The sequence below is a fragment of the Aquila chrysaetos genome, chromosome 16 (assembly GCF_900496995.4).
Source record: "Aquila chrysaetos chrysaetos chromosome 16, bAquChr1.4, whole genome shotgun sequence".
NCBI lineage: Eukaryota > Metazoa > Chordata > Aves > Accipitriformes > Accipitridae > Aquila > Aquila chrysaetos.
Window position 1 is genome coordinate 6,608,083 of NC_044019.1, and position 18,131 is coordinate 6,626,213.

At 39.9% G+C, this 18,131-nt stretch overlaps 1 protein-coding gene and 1 non-coding gene across 14 annotated transcripts in view; both read right to left on the reverse strand.

Moving 5' to 3' along the window:
• Positions 1-18,131, reverse strand: part of PUM1 (pumilio RNA binding family member 1) — a 78,047-nt gene that overhangs the window by 30,684 nt on the left and 29,232 nt on the right. For 5 of the 13 annotated variants that reach the window (XM_041129386.1, XM_030038347.1, XM_030038345.1 and 2 more), the window contains 6 exons: positions 16,360-16,468; positions 13,499-13,677; positions 11,154-11,320; positions 9,902-10,172; positions 3,873-3,966; positions 2,431-2,547 (listed from right to left, as the gene is read on the reverse strand). In XM_041129386.1, the coding sequence (XP_040985320.1) occupies positions 2,431-2,547; positions 3,873-3,966; positions 9,902-10,172; positions 11,154-11,320; positions 13,499-13,677; positions 16,360-16,468 (937 nt within the window). Of the gene's footprint in view, positions 1-2,430; positions 2,548-3,872; positions 3,967-9,901; positions 10,173-11,153; positions 11,321-13,498; positions 13,678-14,881; positions 15,083-16,359; positions 16,469-17,119; positions 17,139-18,131 lie in introns of those variants that run through there. The other 8 variants (XM_030038355.1, XM_030038346.1, XM_041129387.1 and 5 more) reach the window with 5 other exon arrangements.
• Positions 3,566-3,651, reverse strand: LOC115352257. Its single transcript, XR_003927058.1, has one exon. It is a non-coding gene; the product is annotated as a small nucleolar RNA SNORD103/SNORD85 (small nucleolar RNA).

Consider the following 18,131-nt stretch of genomic DNA (forward strand, 5'->3'; position numbering starts at 1 on the left):
TATTGTTGGGAAGAGAACAGTATTATCACAGGGCTGACAGTCTTACAATGATGAAAAAGCTGCCATAATGGCAGAATCTTAATTGACAGAATTATCTCTGCCATAAAACACGCAAAAGTTTCCCATTCACTCTAAGAGTAACTGTGAGCAATAAACTACCAACAACTCTAAACTCATTTCTTCCATCTCATAAACTTCTCTAAGTCCTCCCAATTTAACATTCCTGTACACATCAGGGAGGCCTTCTGACTTTATACATAACTCTAAACATCTAAATTGCCCCACGCCCCTTCAGTGCTACACTCAGTCATTAGAGAGAAAAGGCTTTCAAAACAGCTCGAGTCTAGACAGAAAAGGTGCTTTTCCTAAAACAAACATCAACAAGGAGTGAAGTTTGTTATATTGCCATTTCTAGCTGTTAGGGTCCAAAGCCCAACGAGATCAAGTAACTTGTATTTCTCAGTGGTGTAATACTGTAAGTACATTGCAGTGCATTACACATTCTTTTGTTTTGCTTTCAAGAGTCATAAAGTTTACAAATTATTCAAGTAGAGATTCTGATGCCAAGTTTTGGAATTCTTTAGGTATCCTGGGGTATGTTATTTCCTAGTTCAAATTTATAAGGCCCTAATCAGATATTCAGGCAACTGCAGCTTTAATACTGCTGAGAGAAAGGAAGGGAGGAAAAAAAAAAAAAAAAAAGTTGTCGCAAACACACTTGCTGTTTCCTAGAAATCTGGTAGCAGTTACATGTGGTCTTTCTATGAAATCAAGATGCTGACCTCCTGCTCCACTAAACTTCAGCATGTTACTGAAGAATGAGCGCTAGCTTTAGAAGCACTGAGGTGATGCATAAAGGCCAACCAGAATCCTCTTTTTATAGTATTTGTTTACAAAGCATCTCTTCTAACTGTAACTGGAATTGCTAGTGTTCTAGCACCTCTTCCCTGCTAAGTCCTGACTGAAGCTTCCTACTTATATCTGCCACCAAGAGTTCAGGTCATTCATTCACTGTCACACATTCATCATCACATGATAGTTTATCAATTCCTGGACTATAAGGAATATCCCTGTACTCTAGCTCTTGGCTTTCTTCCATTTAATCACAGCGTCATTTGTTTGCCAACAACATGTTGTTACCTAAACTTAATCTTGCATTGTTATTATGCAATCATCATACAAAATTCACAACAGCCAAAAGGTGCAAAGCCCATCTTCGAACTATAATCTTGATTTTTTACATACTTCAATATGATCCACTAAAAAATGCCATCCAACTGGGTAACAGTTACTGAAATCCCATTGCAGAGCTTGACCTGGTACTGGCCTCAAAGCTTAAAAGCTAAGCAGCGGTTACGTAAGAGCTGTTAAACATGCCGAAAAGTCACGTACCAAACCACAACGCTGTTTGGCAGAGCGCTATATTCACGTACAACCAACGTTTCATGGTTTTGATTTGGTACAAGCTATCCCATAGTGGAAGAGATTTGCAGTGGGTATACAAGTTTTAAGTGGAGCGTGGCAACAGCATGCAGGCTCCACTAAAAATCACCACTACTCTGAACTAAGCAGTTTTTATTTAAAAAGTAGAAGGCTTCCTTTCCTGGTGGCTCATGGAAAGAAAAGCATAGTTATAAAAACGTTCTTCTGAAAGTACATTCCTCCTTTGTCCTCAATGCTTAGGCAAGAACTTTATGGCATACGCAGCAAAAGTTCAATGTACAATGTGTTCTTCACACTGCCTGACAAGCTGTTTTACCGAGCTGTCATCTCAAGATACAACAATTTTGGCTGTGACAGTTGGCAAGAATTTGGAAACTGATACGTGAATGTTTGGGAGAAAGATCTTGCATGAAGACAAGAGCCACCATCTTTGCTTGCCATATGGAAAACTGCATATTCATAGTATAAGCCTCACAGCAGACATGGGATGTTTTTATGTAAAGAACCTAAAAAGCACAAATTCTTAACAGACTCTAGAAAAAGAGAAAGATATCATTTGCAGGATGCACTACAGTAAGTCAAGCTAAACAGCAATGAAATACAACTTTCCTGGCAAGAAAAGACATCTTCCATCTTTCTAGCATTTAATAAGTATATTTTCAAAGGTACCTCTCACTACTGTCAGTTACCAAAAAAACCCAAACATGTAGCAACGTTTATGTCTGCAAGTGTTTTATTTCAGATTTGCTCTAGTTGTTTATCCTCAACAGAGACAGAGCCCATAGCAAGCGTTATACAAGTATTATCACATTTAATCTACAGAAAATACAGTTTCCAAGACAAACTGTGTTCCAACTCACTGGTATACAATGATCTCTCTAAGAGAAATTACAATGAACTAATATTTAATTTTCACAATCACAGACTCAAGAACAGTTTTGGTACAGAAAACGGTCACGAATGCACAGACAACTGGAAGTATCTCACCTAATGTTGCAGCTGCTGCAAGTCCAGCTGCATACGGATCTGTTCCCGGTGGAGCAGCGCTGATGATGTACGGATTGGGGACAAAGGCAGCAGGAGCTAAACCTGCTGAAAACATACCTGTCAGTAAAAACAAACTTAACTAGAACTGAAGCCCTACCAAAACACCCCTGGCTACCTGGCTGGCGAACACAAAAGCTCAGGTTGCTTTAGTATTTTCAATCTTTTTACAGGTTGTTTTTTATAGGGAGTGAGCAACCACTGCATTTCCCAGAGTCTTAATAAACAATCTACAGAGGATATAATTTACATAAAAGAAACCTAATTCCAAGGCTGCAATGCCCCATAAGTAAAGCTGAAGTGGTAAAATACTCGTATATACAATACCCATACTTGCTCAGATACATCTGCAGCACAGACACACCCTTACCATTTAGGTGACTATTAACACCATCTAGATATTAACATTATCTAATTGCTTGTTACTATTCTGTATTTTCTATAGCAAGTTGATGGAGAACCAGTTTACCCTACTGAGTTCCATGCCCACTACACAATACCAGTACTTGAATTAATTAGTTTGGAAGGAGCTCAGGAGTGTACAGGCAACATCGCAGGGCACTATCACTGCCGTGTACGCATTACCTTCCTCTGCAAGGAAACAGTTTAATCATTAGAGAAATTACCAGTGGGCGGGAGAGGGGTGTGGAGGGGAGGTAAAGGGGAGTAAGTTAAAAAGCTAAATAATTTTAATTCAGGTCTATCCCTGAACTCCAATAAGCACACAAGTGCACTGCAGAGAGCCCGGAGAGTCCCAACACATTTGTATTGGGCTTTCGGGTAGGAAGAACTACCACTTAAATTGCTTATTGTGCTGAAACCATTTAACTCTTAAGATAGTTTAATCATCCAGGAGTAGCCCTTCTACAGTTCTCCTGTTTTTCTATGCACAGGATTAAGTGCTTTCTTCCCAGTTAATCTATACTGTTTTAATAATATGAATCATGTGTTTGCATAAATTACATCTTTAAGTTAAAGTCAGACCCCAGACAGCTGAACCACAGGAAGCACATTTAGGTGTATATTGAATTGTGCATTTTTCCCCTCACTTCACTGTGCCACTTACCCCAAATTCATGCCTCACTCAGAGCAAGCAAGTACTTCAAAACGCTCTCATTACTGAACAGCACTCTCAGCAAGGGTAAGAGTGTCATTCCTGCCAGACATGCATGCTCTAGAGCTTTTGAGATGTGCAAGATATACCTCCAGAATTTTTCAAGTAAATCTTCAAACAATATACTTCTGCTTGTGTGTCAATTACCAGTTGCAAAAACATACTTGGGATTCTCTAAAACCTACCAACCCTTTTCCCTGATATTTTCCCAATGCATTCTGAGGATTGACGGAAGTCCAGTAAAATGTAACGTATTAAATGCAATACTTACCTATGTGAGGCTGATGAGCAGCTGCCAACGCGTACTGCTGCTGCTGCGCTGCTGTTAGTTGTTGAACAGCAAGTGCATTCGGTCTTTGGAACAACTAGAGGGACAAAAGCACAAAAAAGGTCCTTTACTCATGCACAAAAAGCATTCTCTTACTTCCTTTCAAAGCAATTCCTTTATACTAGATTTATTTTCACAACTACAGATATTCCTCTTTAAAGAGAAATATTTCAAAAGTAATTGAAAAAAACAACTCCTCTGAAATCGATTGCCTGTGATAATCCACCTGAAAAAAAAAAAATATTTCTGAAGTACAGCTAAACCACAGCTGGGGTTTTCTCAGTTGTTCTCTGCACAATGCCTGAAAGCCATTTTTTCCCCAACTCCTCAAACACACAACCCCTAACTGCAACCTGTGGATCACTAGTAGCTGCCACAAACACTTCCCGATCTTGAACAACACTGACTACACTGAAATTGCAGTTACACCAGCAGACAACCCGTGCAAGTCTCCCAGTGTCTGAAGTGGCAAGCAGGACAGCAGGTGGGCTGCAGAGCAAGGTGTGGGCGAGATGATACCATCAAGATGGCTTCACAGCCAGCTCAAGAGCCACCAAATGGGATGCCAGCCTCAGCAGCTCACAAACCCCTGGACAAAATGCTTCCTTTACCTGCCAGCCTTCCATCTCCAGCATCTCCTATGTGAATCCAGGCATGAAGTGTAAATTCTGCTTTGACCACAGACAGAAACCCGACCTGGGGACTTTTTGGTTAAGTCATCCAAAGCATGTACAAGTTCGCCAGCTCACTGCAACCTTACGGAGCAATGGGCCATGTTATTGAGAACAGTCATCCTCAGTAAGAAAAAAAGAGAGGATTACATTAGTCTTCAAAGTATTTTTGCTCAGTGGTTTGTTTTGGTTTTTTTCATTCATCCAGATCCTTACTAAAAAACTTCCCCAGCTTCCTATGCCTCTATCTAAATGAAACACTTCCTGAACCAATCCATTAGCAGACCATCGCTCAGCTCTAATTAAAACATCCAAGGATACACAACCTGAATAGCCACTCTGAAACTATTCAGAAGCAATGTTCATGCCCACTTATTTCCAAAAGTGATTATTTCTGAGGTGTGAATGACTTCACAAAAACCGCTGTGATAAATGTTTTCTCTCTACACTCACTTGGAAAAAATAGGCCTAAATGCCATTCAATTTTCACACCTATTATCTCTGCCCTCCTTTCAGACAAGACAAGTGAGCTACTTCAGCTGTCAGAAGCAGCAATAATAATTCTGCCCAAATTTTTGGCAGAAACTCACAACCATCAAGAAGAAGCACGGAATCATTTAGAAAATTAGGGTGGGTTTTTTTATAGGCAAAAATTGGAGTTGGTTCTCCTGAGAGCAGGATGAGCAACTGCACTGTTTAGGCAGAAAAACTGGAAAAAAAAAAAAAAAAAAAGATGGGTGATAGTCCACCTCTATTTTCTTCTTTTTTCACAAGTTCAGGAGAAAAAAAAACATGTAAGGGATCAGTATCAGATTCAGGATGTGGAAACTCAGTACTTGGGGGATCCAGAATTGATCTTCTGTGTGCCCAAAACCCAGTCACTACTGTTTTCCCCAAAGATTGCTCACCCCTTAAGACATTGGGGCCTGTCCATATATCCAAGGAGTATCGTAATGCTGCTTATGGAGAAACTTATTGAATCCACGGTTACTTTATTACCTCCCTGGGCCTAACAACAGGAGGGCCATAAAACACTCCTAGCAGTCTTTAAGCAGAACACACTTTTTTTTTCTTTTCCTTTTTTCTTTTTTTTAAACATGTCATTCAACAATACTTCATGCTTACACAAAGTTGAGTGCTTATGAGGGGTGTAATCTTTGTTAATATACCATCTGTCATTAGTAGCTGGATCAAATGCTCTACTGACATCTTTTAGTTTAAAAACAAGGACATCATGGACAACATGACCTACAGAAAATGGAATGAGGGATACTGGCTCTGTAGGAGTCTCCAGCAACATCTCATTAACCGATCAGCATGGGCAGATATGGACAAAAAATACATATCCCCTAAACTGCTTCACTGCTCGGTATAGATACATCTAGAACAGCCATCCTTGGCTTTGTGCTCTACCTTTGTATTGAGTTCAGCAATCCAATATTTTAGCTTTCTTCACCTGCAAACACTTCACCAAAACCCTTAATTTTCATATTCTTTTGCAACCCTGGGATCTGTTCTTCCAGTCTGCTAATGTGTATTCCACCAAGGTGAACAGCAGAGGAAATGGCTAGATTATTAGTTGCCTGTCTTAAAGGCAAAAAAGCACTTATCTTCTCTGAAAATACTTTTTCTTGTGCTCAGTTTACATGTCTGATGACTTCCACACCTCCCAAATGCATCTCAATGATCCATTTTTAAATTAGAAGTACTAGCAAAAAACAAACAAACAAACAAAAAAAATCCACAACTACTCAAAGCATGAATATTTCATCTGCTGCTATTGTATTTTTTTTGTTATCTGCTTGCTCTCTCCCCCTCTTCTGAGCACAGCTGATGTATGTCTGGAAGTCAAATTTAGCAGTCAAGGACCCACACCAGCTTTGTGCATTTTTCCTTTTGCTGAAATCAAGTCACAGTATCCAAAATGCTCTGCAAATAGCTGCTGTCAGCAGCTGTTGAGAGTCTACCTAAAGGCTCAGAGGGAGACTGAAAAGATGCTCCTTTACCTAAAATTACTGGTATTACAGAAAGTAGGAATAAGGAACAGAGTAGCTGGGCAGAGTTCTTTCATCTGCTCAAGAAATCACAAAGAGTAAGTCTGCATCCTCAAGTCAAAGAAACCTAACGACTTAGCTCCAACCTAGTGATGCTTACTTCCTTAGACAATATTCTTGAGCTTCTTTAAAACCACATGCAAACATTCTGCATTCACAGTGTGCATTCACAAGCATGAGGAAGGGCTGGATTCCTTCTGCCTGCAGCAGACCTCCTCTCAAGTCTTTACAGAGATTCCCTTCCAAAGAAAGGTCAGATAAATGTTGATATCTAAGCCATGCACTCTGACAGTGACTCAAATCAGCCACCTCTCTCTCTGCCCGCTTTAAATTGCAGTTTCTGCAAGCCTTCAAACCCAGACTCTAGACTCAACTTACCCAGAAGAAACTCAATGTGAACAGCTAAAACTTTCTGCAGCTGCAGATTTCATATTGCCTGTGGCATATACAAGGAAGTGGAGCCAACAAAAACGATCACAATTTCAGGCTCTACTTAGCCAGATAAGCCCCTACACCACATGAGCTCTGGGAATCATCAACTCTACGTATTTAGGAAGAGTTATTAAAGCCTCAATGCACGGTCTCCATCTGCTGACAGCAAAGACCTATAGTCCAGAAAGCAAAGCAAAAAGTAAAAACTCACATAATAGCTTCTTGTCATCTTACTTGGAACCCTACGGGATATGAAACAAAGGTTGAACTATGTATCAGTATTAAACTGTGAGCTCCAGTAAGTGCAAAAAGGAAACCTCTTCTAATAGCAGTTTTAACTGGAATTTACAATGTGAGACTGAAGTTTTAATAATGTACACACAGAGCATTTTAGCCTATTAGAAATCACATTCAGAGTGAAAACCTACAAATGACTGACACAGTTTTGGAGGAGTTCAGCAGGATCACTCGACATTTCAAAAAGCGAGGCTATTTTCCTCTCTCACACATGTACACAAATGAAGTATCATTCATAACACGTGGGGGAGTTCATCAAGGGAATTCCAAGAAACCAAAACATCGCAATCTGTATTACACAGTTATGGGAACATTGTAAGATTAGACTTCTGTAAGCCAGTTTCTGCTGCAATATAAACATCTGACATCTCTAATCAGATTACACGTGGTTAAGACCTTCCTTTCTTAATATTGCTTCTAGCTGTACTTGCTTGTAATCCCTTCAAAGTATATGACGCTTCCCAACAGACCGAGAAAGACACTTTTACAGAATGAGATCCTTTTGTTCAGGACGTATTTCCTTCTGACAACTGAATGGAAAAAACTATCCTGCCAAAAGACAAATTTCTTTCATACAAGCTGTAACTGGCAGACAGCGAATACCAAGAAACACTGGCTGCTGGATATCATATATTAAGAAAATGGGTACCATGGTGCCAAGATACATTGCATTTACACAAATGTGCACTGAGAGACGTCACATTTGGCCAAAGAGTGAATCCTTATCTTTAATACAGCACTTACACTTACAAAAGCCTGTGGTTTGCATTTACTGTAGGTGTAAGTAGCTATTGCAACAAAGATGAAACTAAAATAACAGCCCTTATTATACAGCCTGGCCTGCTTATTCTCAGCATGACCTGGGTGGGAGCTAAGCATGCCAGAGCAACTGGGTGGGCAGGCAGCTGTGCTCACAGCACCAGGACCTCCTGCTCCCCCCCAAAAATCACAGTTCAAAGAGACGAGAGAGAACTGCAGCTTCACAGGCAACCCAGCAAAGAGTTTTAAGCGTGATTACATGGAGATGACATCAGCTCTACATGGATATTACCCATCCCCTTTATAGAAAGAAAACAAAAAACCCCAGGCCTCCCTACAGGGTCAGAGCCAGAAAGCCGTACTGCAATCCCTTCTGAAATAGGCACACTTTCCAGGTCGGCCTTACTTCAAGCGTTTTTATTTCTAGATAGGCGCAAGACATGCCAAATTTTAAATCCTATTTTTTAAAGGCTGGAAGAAACAAATAAAAACTACTTGAACTTGTAAATGAGCCTTAATTTAAATAAAATACACTAACAGACAAAATACAAATTACAGGCTTCACATTCCTGCAGTTATTTTCCCATACCTAATGGTTCTTTAAAAAGGAGTTCACTTAGTTAGCTCTAACATACTGTTTTAAAAAAATACACAAGTTTCATTGTTTAAAACTAATTCTTGCATTCAAGGTCCTATACCACAGAGTAAGACAAAGACTTGAAACTAGTTTTTTTCTTCCCCTATTTGAACTACACAGCAGCTATTTAGTTTAATCATTAATTTTTTTTCCATCATTAACCTCTTAAACATGCTATATAATAAAACAGCCCATTAAGCTATAACACAGATATTTACATTGCTTTTAATACTATGATAACTCTCTGAAGGTAGGCCTTTAGCACAAACTTGGCAATGGTCTCTCCTCACTACAGAGTGCCAACAGGCACTAAAAAAGATCAGATATTTCAGGAAACCCAGGGCTAGTTGCATACTCTTGCAATCAGCTACAACAAAGGATTTTATTCTTGAGGGATATCATACGTACAAAAGGAAAACAATAAAAGTTTACAATCGTTACTCAAACTAGCAGGAACAGGAGTGGATTACGAGTCGATTGTTGGATCTAGGCCCAGCATTCAAGAGAAGCCAACAGCAAAGCAAGGACTTAAGTTACTTGTCCAGGATGAGAAGCCTGGGCCGCTTGCGTGGGAGAAAAGGTCAAACAAACTCACTGGGCTGAGATAAAGTTTTCTAGTACTGGACTCTGACCTCAGGTTTTAAACCACGCTCAAGTGCGAGTGAGCCAGTTTAAACTCATTATTCCTTCAGTCTGCTCAGGTTCAGTACTGCAGACATCCCAAAGCAGGCCTGCAACACCAAGGCTGAACAGTCGTTTGACCATTAAGTCACTTTAAAGGCTTGAGGGTAGGGGTTTTTTTTGTTTAGCAGTTTTTACTAATTTAAAGCTCTTCTCCAATGCAAACTTACTCAAGCTAAAAATGATTAATACACAGAAAATTGCTGTTGATAACTGCTGTTTATTACAGGTCCTTAAGACTGCTGTTCAGATGCCCACGTTAAGTAGATCTCCTGCCTCAAGCACACATGCAGCACTCTATAGATGGCATAGAGGTGATGAAACCATTCCAAGTCTTCCTCCATCCCTCTCTCCAAAACAAGAGCCTGAGCTCGTGCTAACCCCATGATGACTCTCTTGGAGGAACTGGAACAGTACGTAGACCAACGGCTGACACTTTACCTGCTGTTGGGAATTGTAATCAAAGAGCCCCACGGTGGCTGCGGCTGAGTCCACAGGTACTTGAGTGCCAGAATAATCAAACTGAAGAGGCTCCATACCAACATGCTCCATGGGATCCAGAGGGACGCTCTGGGACTCCATATTGGAGAAATCCTCCACTGGCTTGGCACCGTTAGTACTTGCCAGCTGGGCTAAGCCCTCTGATCCATTCTGGTTTGGACCCAGAAGATCTACTTCACTAGCAGAGTTCTGGCAATTACCAGGTGTACGGCTATGCAGAAAGAAAAGATACTTGTCACTAAGCATGTCCATTTAATGCCATGTCACACATCATCAGTTAACAGCAACAGACACTAGTACTCACCAGAACTGCTTGTAGATGTTGTGATAAAGGGGGAAAAAAAAAAAATAAAAGGATGGTCTGAAATAGTTCCCTACATGAATTCTACAGAGCAATTTATGTATTTAAAAAAACAAACAAAAAACCCCACCCACAAAACCCTCAGTCCCCCTGACTCAAATACCTGTTACAGTACAAGTGTAAAAAAAATTGTTTCTTTTTTCTCCTCAACTGAGAGATTCACAAGAAGACAGGATTTCAGAAATGCCAAAGTTATTTTTTCATAAAGCTATTTGGTAGTTATTAACCATGTGATGCTCTGGCGCTGAATCTCACTTGAAACCCTTCTAAAGTAGCTGCCATGGTTTCCTAATTACCTAACATAAGCATTTGACTCGAGTGGGAAATGGTTCATCTCAATGCAAGGGCCAGCAGTATGCACCTCACAGCACATTTGTTTTGCTTTTACAGTTTTCCTGCATGTCAACAAGGCACAGCAAGTAGGTAAGCTAGCAAGAAATACAAATGCATTGATAACATTAATAGCCACAATTTCAAAAGCCTTTAATCTTTTGAGAGCTACAGGGAATAAGTCCAAAACCCCAACTATAATTTAGACTAGTATATAAGCAGAGTCAACATCTTTAGTAGGTATTTCCATAGGAATCCCATACCGATTAATTAAAAACAGGTGTGAAAATAAAACAAGATTACAATATACAGAACTAGGTCTGCACAGACTAGAGCTATCAGATGCTATCCTCCACCTTCTCACAGTGCTTCCCTGCATATATTATAACATCCTTATGATACTGTTTCAATGAGTCAAAGGCTTTTTCACTACAGCATGGAAAATCTTTCAAAAAATGTTAGGTGTGACACTGATTAATTATTAACTAATGGTGCACCTACCTGAAGTCTTTGACATCTGCGTCGATTCCATTCTGCACAGGCAAACCATTTGTTTTATCCATCACATCCCCCTCCTCCTTCAGATCTCCTAATTTATCGCCATCAAATGTGCCCTTATTTTTCTTATCCCCTTTGTCATTCTCATCATTCTCTGCATCCCTTGGCCCCTAGGCAAAAGAGACATTATTTTTAATAAGCTTAGTTTTCAGATCAATTTTACTTTTATTCCAAGATGGTAACAAATCAAGGAAACATGTCACAATACAGTAAGTCACTTGCAAACATTAGTTCTTACAAATAAAAACGTAAAAAAGCAAAATAGTCAATCATAATCGAAGAAAGAAGGGAACTAGTTCTCACTCTTCCAAGAGAGGTTTTATCTATCCACTCAGTTTCTTCCATTTAGTAATTCAGGGTCTGCTTCTATAGGCTCTAAAAATCCCACCCCAAAATAATTTTAAATACTTATCCAAATCCTCTTTCTAGATGGGATTTAGGCACTTCAAAATTAACTCAGGAACTTTTAAATACAACAGCATGTACTGAAGGGGTACAAACTGCATTAGTGCCTCTCCGAAAATCACTGTCTCTGTCAAAGATGCAGTAATTGACTGGACAAGTGCATGTATTTGAGCAGAACAGGATCACCTCACCCTTTGGGGGGCATTACTGTGATCTGCACACTGATTTGCACAGTGAATTCCAAGGTATGGCTCATTTAAGAGCACTCAAGTCAATCACTAGCTTGATCATTGGTTCATATAATCCGAAAGCACTTTTTTTTTTTTTTTTGGGGGGGGGGGGAAGGGGGAGTGGGGGGGAAAAGGAAAAAAAAGGATGTCTGTTCTATTGAGCATTTTATGAGTGGTATTACATCTCCAGCATTTCTGCCCTTAATGTCTGCATTTTGTTTCACTTGGGAGAAGAATAAAGGGTGATTATGCCAGGGGCAGAGTTTTGAACAACAAAAGGGAAAGGAAAAACAACATAATTTATGATAAAAAACAGCAAGGGGCATATAAACATATTTATCAGAGACAGCTTTGGTGCTGTCACAAAAACAGACATTCAAACCCTGTCTTCCACCTCATTTGAGGGAAAAGTACTCCATAAGTAACAGGGCATTTGAACCCTCTATCAACTAAATTTTCCAATTCTCTCTAATTGGAGGGGGGGGGGGGGTTCCCCCCACATTTAGAAAAAAAGATTGTTTAAAAAGCTTCTTTTTAAAGAAAATAAAATCGTGCTTCCTTAATATTAAAGGGCAGACTTGGAAATGCCAATTGTAAATACAAATTTGGAGCCCAATTCTCACCCACACAATGTGATATTCACCAGTGAGACCCTTCATTTCAGAACTGGCATCCTGACTATCAATGCTGCAGAGCAGACACCTCTCTCAACCCCAATTCGGATGATAAATTGGCTCCTTCCACTGACTGTTCATTTCTCAGAAATCATCTTTCTTAGGCTCAGGGTTCAACAAGGTTATCAGGTGCCCACTATCAGGTGCCCAATTCTGATGATAAATTGGCTCCTTCCACTGCCTGCTCATTTCTCAAAAATCATCTTGCTCAGGCTCAGGGTTCAACAAGGTTATCAGGTGCCCACTAATGAGGGACAAAAATAAGAGGATGGATGAAGGAAACCACAAATCAGCTCCCTGAACAGATGAGCACAGCAGTCTAACAGCAACAAACCTACTCCACTTTTATGGTTTTCAACAATTCCTGGCCTAGCACTTGGCTGATGAGGTAGAGTTGAGATGCAGCCCCTTTTTCCCCACTACAGGGATGGGACTTGATTTTGCCTCTCTCACTACATCCTTAGATTCGAGGCAGCAGCAACTGTACTCCCTTCCCCATTCCAAAAAGCAGTAACTAATGCCATTTCTCCATAGGAAACGATATTCCCTTGAAAGCATTCCCCTGCTGGAGTGGCTTTTGTAGCTACATTACGTTTCTAGCATCATTACATGGAGCTTTTTGTTCTTAGCCAGCAACAAAGCAGCCACACGCTCATTCAAAAACCACAGGTATATTTGCATACTGTTCCAACGACAAGCTTAGATGGGGTGTTACTGCCGGTGTGCTTATCCAAAGAACCAGGGAATGTCAGCAACCTTCACAATCCCTTACACCCATCTCCCATACTGCATCCCCTAAGTCAAGAACAACGGTTAAATTGCTAGCCTACCCGTTTTAAGAAAGACAGCTAAACTAAGAGCAAATAAAAGAAAGAAGAAACATCTGCCTTTAGGAATGGATTAAGAAACAAACAAACCAAGCAGCAAATGGAGAAAATAACATAATGGGAACTCAAATGTCAGAATCAGGCACACTTACAAATCCTCCTTTCCTTAGGCAGGAATCTCCAGGAGATGAGCTCAACACATACTCCACCATGCTAACTCCAAGTCCTCCACTCTCTGACCGTGGTGAAAGCACTGAGTTGACTTCACTATTCACATGAAACCCCTGACCAGGTCTTCTCTGAACCATAATTGGTTGGGAAACAGAGTGATCTGGAACAAAAACATGTGTAATTCTTATAAGTAGATCCAACTATTCAAAGGAGGCAAGTCATTAAATATGTACTCTCTAGGGTCTTAATTGTACTAAGAAGTGCCAACTTTTTGAGTCTGATGGATGTCCGTTAGAAAAAGCAGGATGGCTTTCTCATTTTTTAAATATTAGAACCTGTAAACCTACAAGCAATAACTACATTTGAAGTCTAAAATCATAGAATTTCAGAAATTTAAGTCTCTAAGTAAAGGTCGCAATTAAAAAAACAAAGTTCTAGTTTTCAGTTTTAGTAAAACTCTTGCATTAGTACAGTGAAAAAACAATCAGTCTTGGTTTGTCATTTAAAACATCATCCTACCATTACACCAGCCTACATTTGTTTTTTTGGTCATATGAACTGCCATATTTGTGTCATGATCAGAGTTTCTCTTAGCTGCTATTTCCTCGATAAAAAGTTTGAGAACTTAGTTTCTTCTTCCTCATCACCTGTCCTCCTGCATAAGCCCCATCATCCCTTTATCATCCCTGCAGCATGAGGGTTTGAGATCCCACCAGAACAGACTAAGGATAGATGATCTCCAAGTCCTTACAAGCTCTGCAAAAATTGCTGTCTGGGCAGGAGAAAGTGACCCTACATCCCCAACGAGGGAAGGGAAGAAGTTCTCTGCTCCTGGCTGCTCAGACTGGCAATAGTCAGTGAGTCAAAAATAATATGCAGTAGATACAGTAGTTGTCAGGGGATGGTGGAAGGGACATGCAATGATATTGATACTGTAGCTTCCTTATAAAGCAGGCATAGGCTGTCAGGAGAAATAATCCTATTCTATCATTGTTCTTGTGTACACCTTCCTGCCTTCTCCCTCAAGCCAGCACAAGCATCTATGTGCCCACAAAGTGAAGTGGACTGGGGAGATTTTTCGGGGATAAAGCTAACAAAGAAAAGAGAAAAACTAGTTTTAACCCAGATCAATTCCCCAGCAGGTTTCATTGCACTGCTGCATTAACTACTTGTACCACCAGCAGGGGAAGAAAGGAGTGGCCTGCATCAGACAGGACTGCTTCTTTTAGGAGTACTGGCTTTAAATGCTCTAAACCTACAAGTTCAAGGTAGAGTAGCGAAGAACCAAAGCCATATGAGTGGACTGCAGTGCATACTGTGGACACAGACAGAAAGGAAAATGGATGGAGCGAAGGGCATCTTACAGAAAACCAGGCTTCATTAGTTCCACTGTTCATGGAACAAACTAGTCTTCTGGCCAAGGACACTTCCACACCCCACCTCCACGTTGTGCTCTTTGCTCTGGGGCAGTGACCTTGAGCAACTGCTCAGACATGGCTATTCTCTTCATTTTAGATGAGCAAAAGGGGAAACTATGACTTCGCTGACTCACAGACATCAGTGCAGGCCATGGCTCAGGAATAAAGGCTGTAAGGTGCACAGGATTAACTGAGAATAAACAAAGGAAGAGATGAGACGAAGAGCTTTGACTCACGGAGATTTGTGATCAGCCAGCGTAGGAGGTTACCTCCCCCAGATGTCTACCCTGCCTGTCTGGTGGATGCAACCAGCCCAACAATACAGGCAGCAAAGGAGAAAGTCTTCTCAGCTGTTGCTGTTCAGAGTCTGGCTCAGCCCTTTAATCCACCCTCAACTTCAGTTTATATTAATACAACCAGGCACAAACTGTTGTTGAGGTCTGGATGCAGGCGCTGCTATGGACATCCACTGCGGACAGGCAAGTCAGACAGCTGGAGGCAGCAGCTCCCCCAAATCTCCCCAGTACTCAGCCAGACTGCAAGGTTCAGCCTATCAGATTTTAAGAAGCTTTATCCGCTTTTCACAGCCATTTTGAAATTTAAATAATAAAAAAATGCCCTTATCACTATCCCAATACCTTCGCCCTAATAATGGATATTTTCGGCAGGAAAAAAAACCCACACAACAGTGAAGTTGCTCTAAATCACATCTCCCCTGGAGCTGTAGTTCTGTGCAGTTGTTTGGAAACTGCATGAGTTACTCAGCAGTGTTTAAGGAGCATATTCATTACATATATAAAGCACAGAAAATAAAAAGTAAAAGGTTATCATTTCAAATTAAGCACATGCATGTGATTTTTTGCCATTTAACTAAAACCAACCTGAACACTCTCCCCTTAAATTCAACAGAAGGGACAGCCTGATCCAAGAACAAAATTCTTGGCAGATAAACTTCAACACTACTAATTCAAAACATCACTTTTTTTCTTTTTTAAACTGAATGTTGTTGGGTTTTGGTTGGTTGGTTTAGTATTTAAAAAAATTGTGGGGTTGGTTTTGATTTTTTTTTTTTCCCACTAATCTTTTTCTCCAATATCTTTGTTCAAACTTAGAAGTAATCCATCCCAAGGCAGAAAATACATCAGAAAATTTGAATTGAAATTTTAATGGCAATCTAAAATTTTTAAGCAGACAAACATGAGGGTACACACGTTCACATTAGACAATCTTTTTATAACTATGGATATCTTTTAACTCCATCACAAAGCAATGTGGGTTTTTCTATTAGTTTTCTATTATGTAAAACAGATGTTTTTAAAAATCTTTTAAAAGCTGTGTCATCCAGACTGGCCAGCAATTTTGAGTAGATGAGTTGCACATTTCTGTATTCAACCCCAACTAAATTAAGTAAATAATTGAGCTACCTGATGTTCCCCAAGCACTGTCTCTCCACTGATCTCCCAGAAATATCCCTTTTGGTCCATCTTTGCTGGAATCATCAGATTCCCAAAACTTTTTACCCGGCAACAGCTGCTGCAATTAAAAAAACAAACAAACAAAAAAACAAAACAAACAAAAAAAAAACAAAAAACAAAGCATGATTAAAATAAGTATAAAATGCAAACATAAACCATAAGCGTCTCCCTTCTAAACATGAATCAATCATTAAACACAAACTGATACATGCTTTATAATCAAAATATTTACATACTCCTAGGGTGAAAGCCATACAGCAACTGAGACAATGATTCAATCTCCGCAATCCTCTTACATTCTTAAATGCTTTATGAACCCCACACACGTAAGCACACACATACAATTTACATTCTCCAGCCTCTCAGTACGAGAGCTACTTGCAAGAAAAATATTAACAGAAAAAACTGTTCTGATCAGAACATTGTCATGACTTCCACCTGAGCTGTGAGGATACCTCTGAAACTACCCAGCACTTCCAGCACAAATTCTTGCCTTCAAATACTGAGGTTCTGATGCTGGCAGGGACAGAATAGCTCAAGAGGTGCCAAGATCTCTCACTTCTCGCTTATTTAATGACTGCTGAGGACTCTCTATGCTATGAAGGTTATTTGTAAACACTAATAAGAGTGAACAGTTCTGGGCCACTGCACCTGCCAAGCACGTATTGTTCCTACCGGATGAAAAGAAAAAAAAAGGTTATGCACTTACTGAGAACGAGACAGAAAGTCATCCTTGGCTTGAATGAATCCAAGGAAGATTGTTCTGAAGTTCAGAAGATGGCAGAAAGAATGATGTGCCCTGTTCAGCAGATGTATTTTGAAAATACCAGCTTCACCAAGGAAACACCTGCCACGCGGCATCTACATATGGCAAGGGGAATTCCAAGCCCTGCTTAAGTGCCTTAGATGTCAAGCATACAATCTTCAAATTAAATCTTCTGGCTGAATGAGATGTATGCAATTCAGACAGAAAACAACAGTACATTCATAGCAAATTAACAAAATAAATGAGCCTTGCCTGCTGAAGTTGGAATAAAACTAAAAGAACTGGAAGATTAACAAGTACTTGCATCTGTTTGAAATTACCATAGAACAAACAAGAATCATCAGATTAGTCAATGCCTCCTATATATTAGAAGTGTTGATAACTCTATACTCCATCAGCAGACATGCAAATTTAAGGCTACAGCATAACACAGTAAATAGGCTGATGGATGACGACAAAGCAAGCATAAATGATTTAAGAGCTCCCAGCTTGCAGCGTACTCTGGTTTAAGACAGACAATCAGAAAAGTTGTGCTCACCATTTACTTTTTAACTTCAGGAAGATCTGTTTACTCAGAAAGGTATTGCTAAGCAAGTCTGTACGTATGAGATTACACCCAACGTTCAGATTTGGGTAACTGGACAGATTACACAGAAGACAGGTATTGTAGTGAAAGCAACGTAAATTTTACCCACACCTGAAAAGCAGAATTCCTGGAAAATTCTAAAAAAAAAAAACCAAAACAAAACAAAAAAAAACCCAAAAAAAAACCCCAAAAACCAACCAAAAAACAAAAACCAGCCAAAAAAACAAAAAAAACCCCAAACACCACAGATAAGAGAGCAATTACATTCAGCTATTTAACTAACACTCGAAGTTGCTGTTGACTAAAAGTAACCTTGCTTTTGCGCCAAGATCAGTAGAGAATAGGATCAATCCTTGACTTAAACATGGT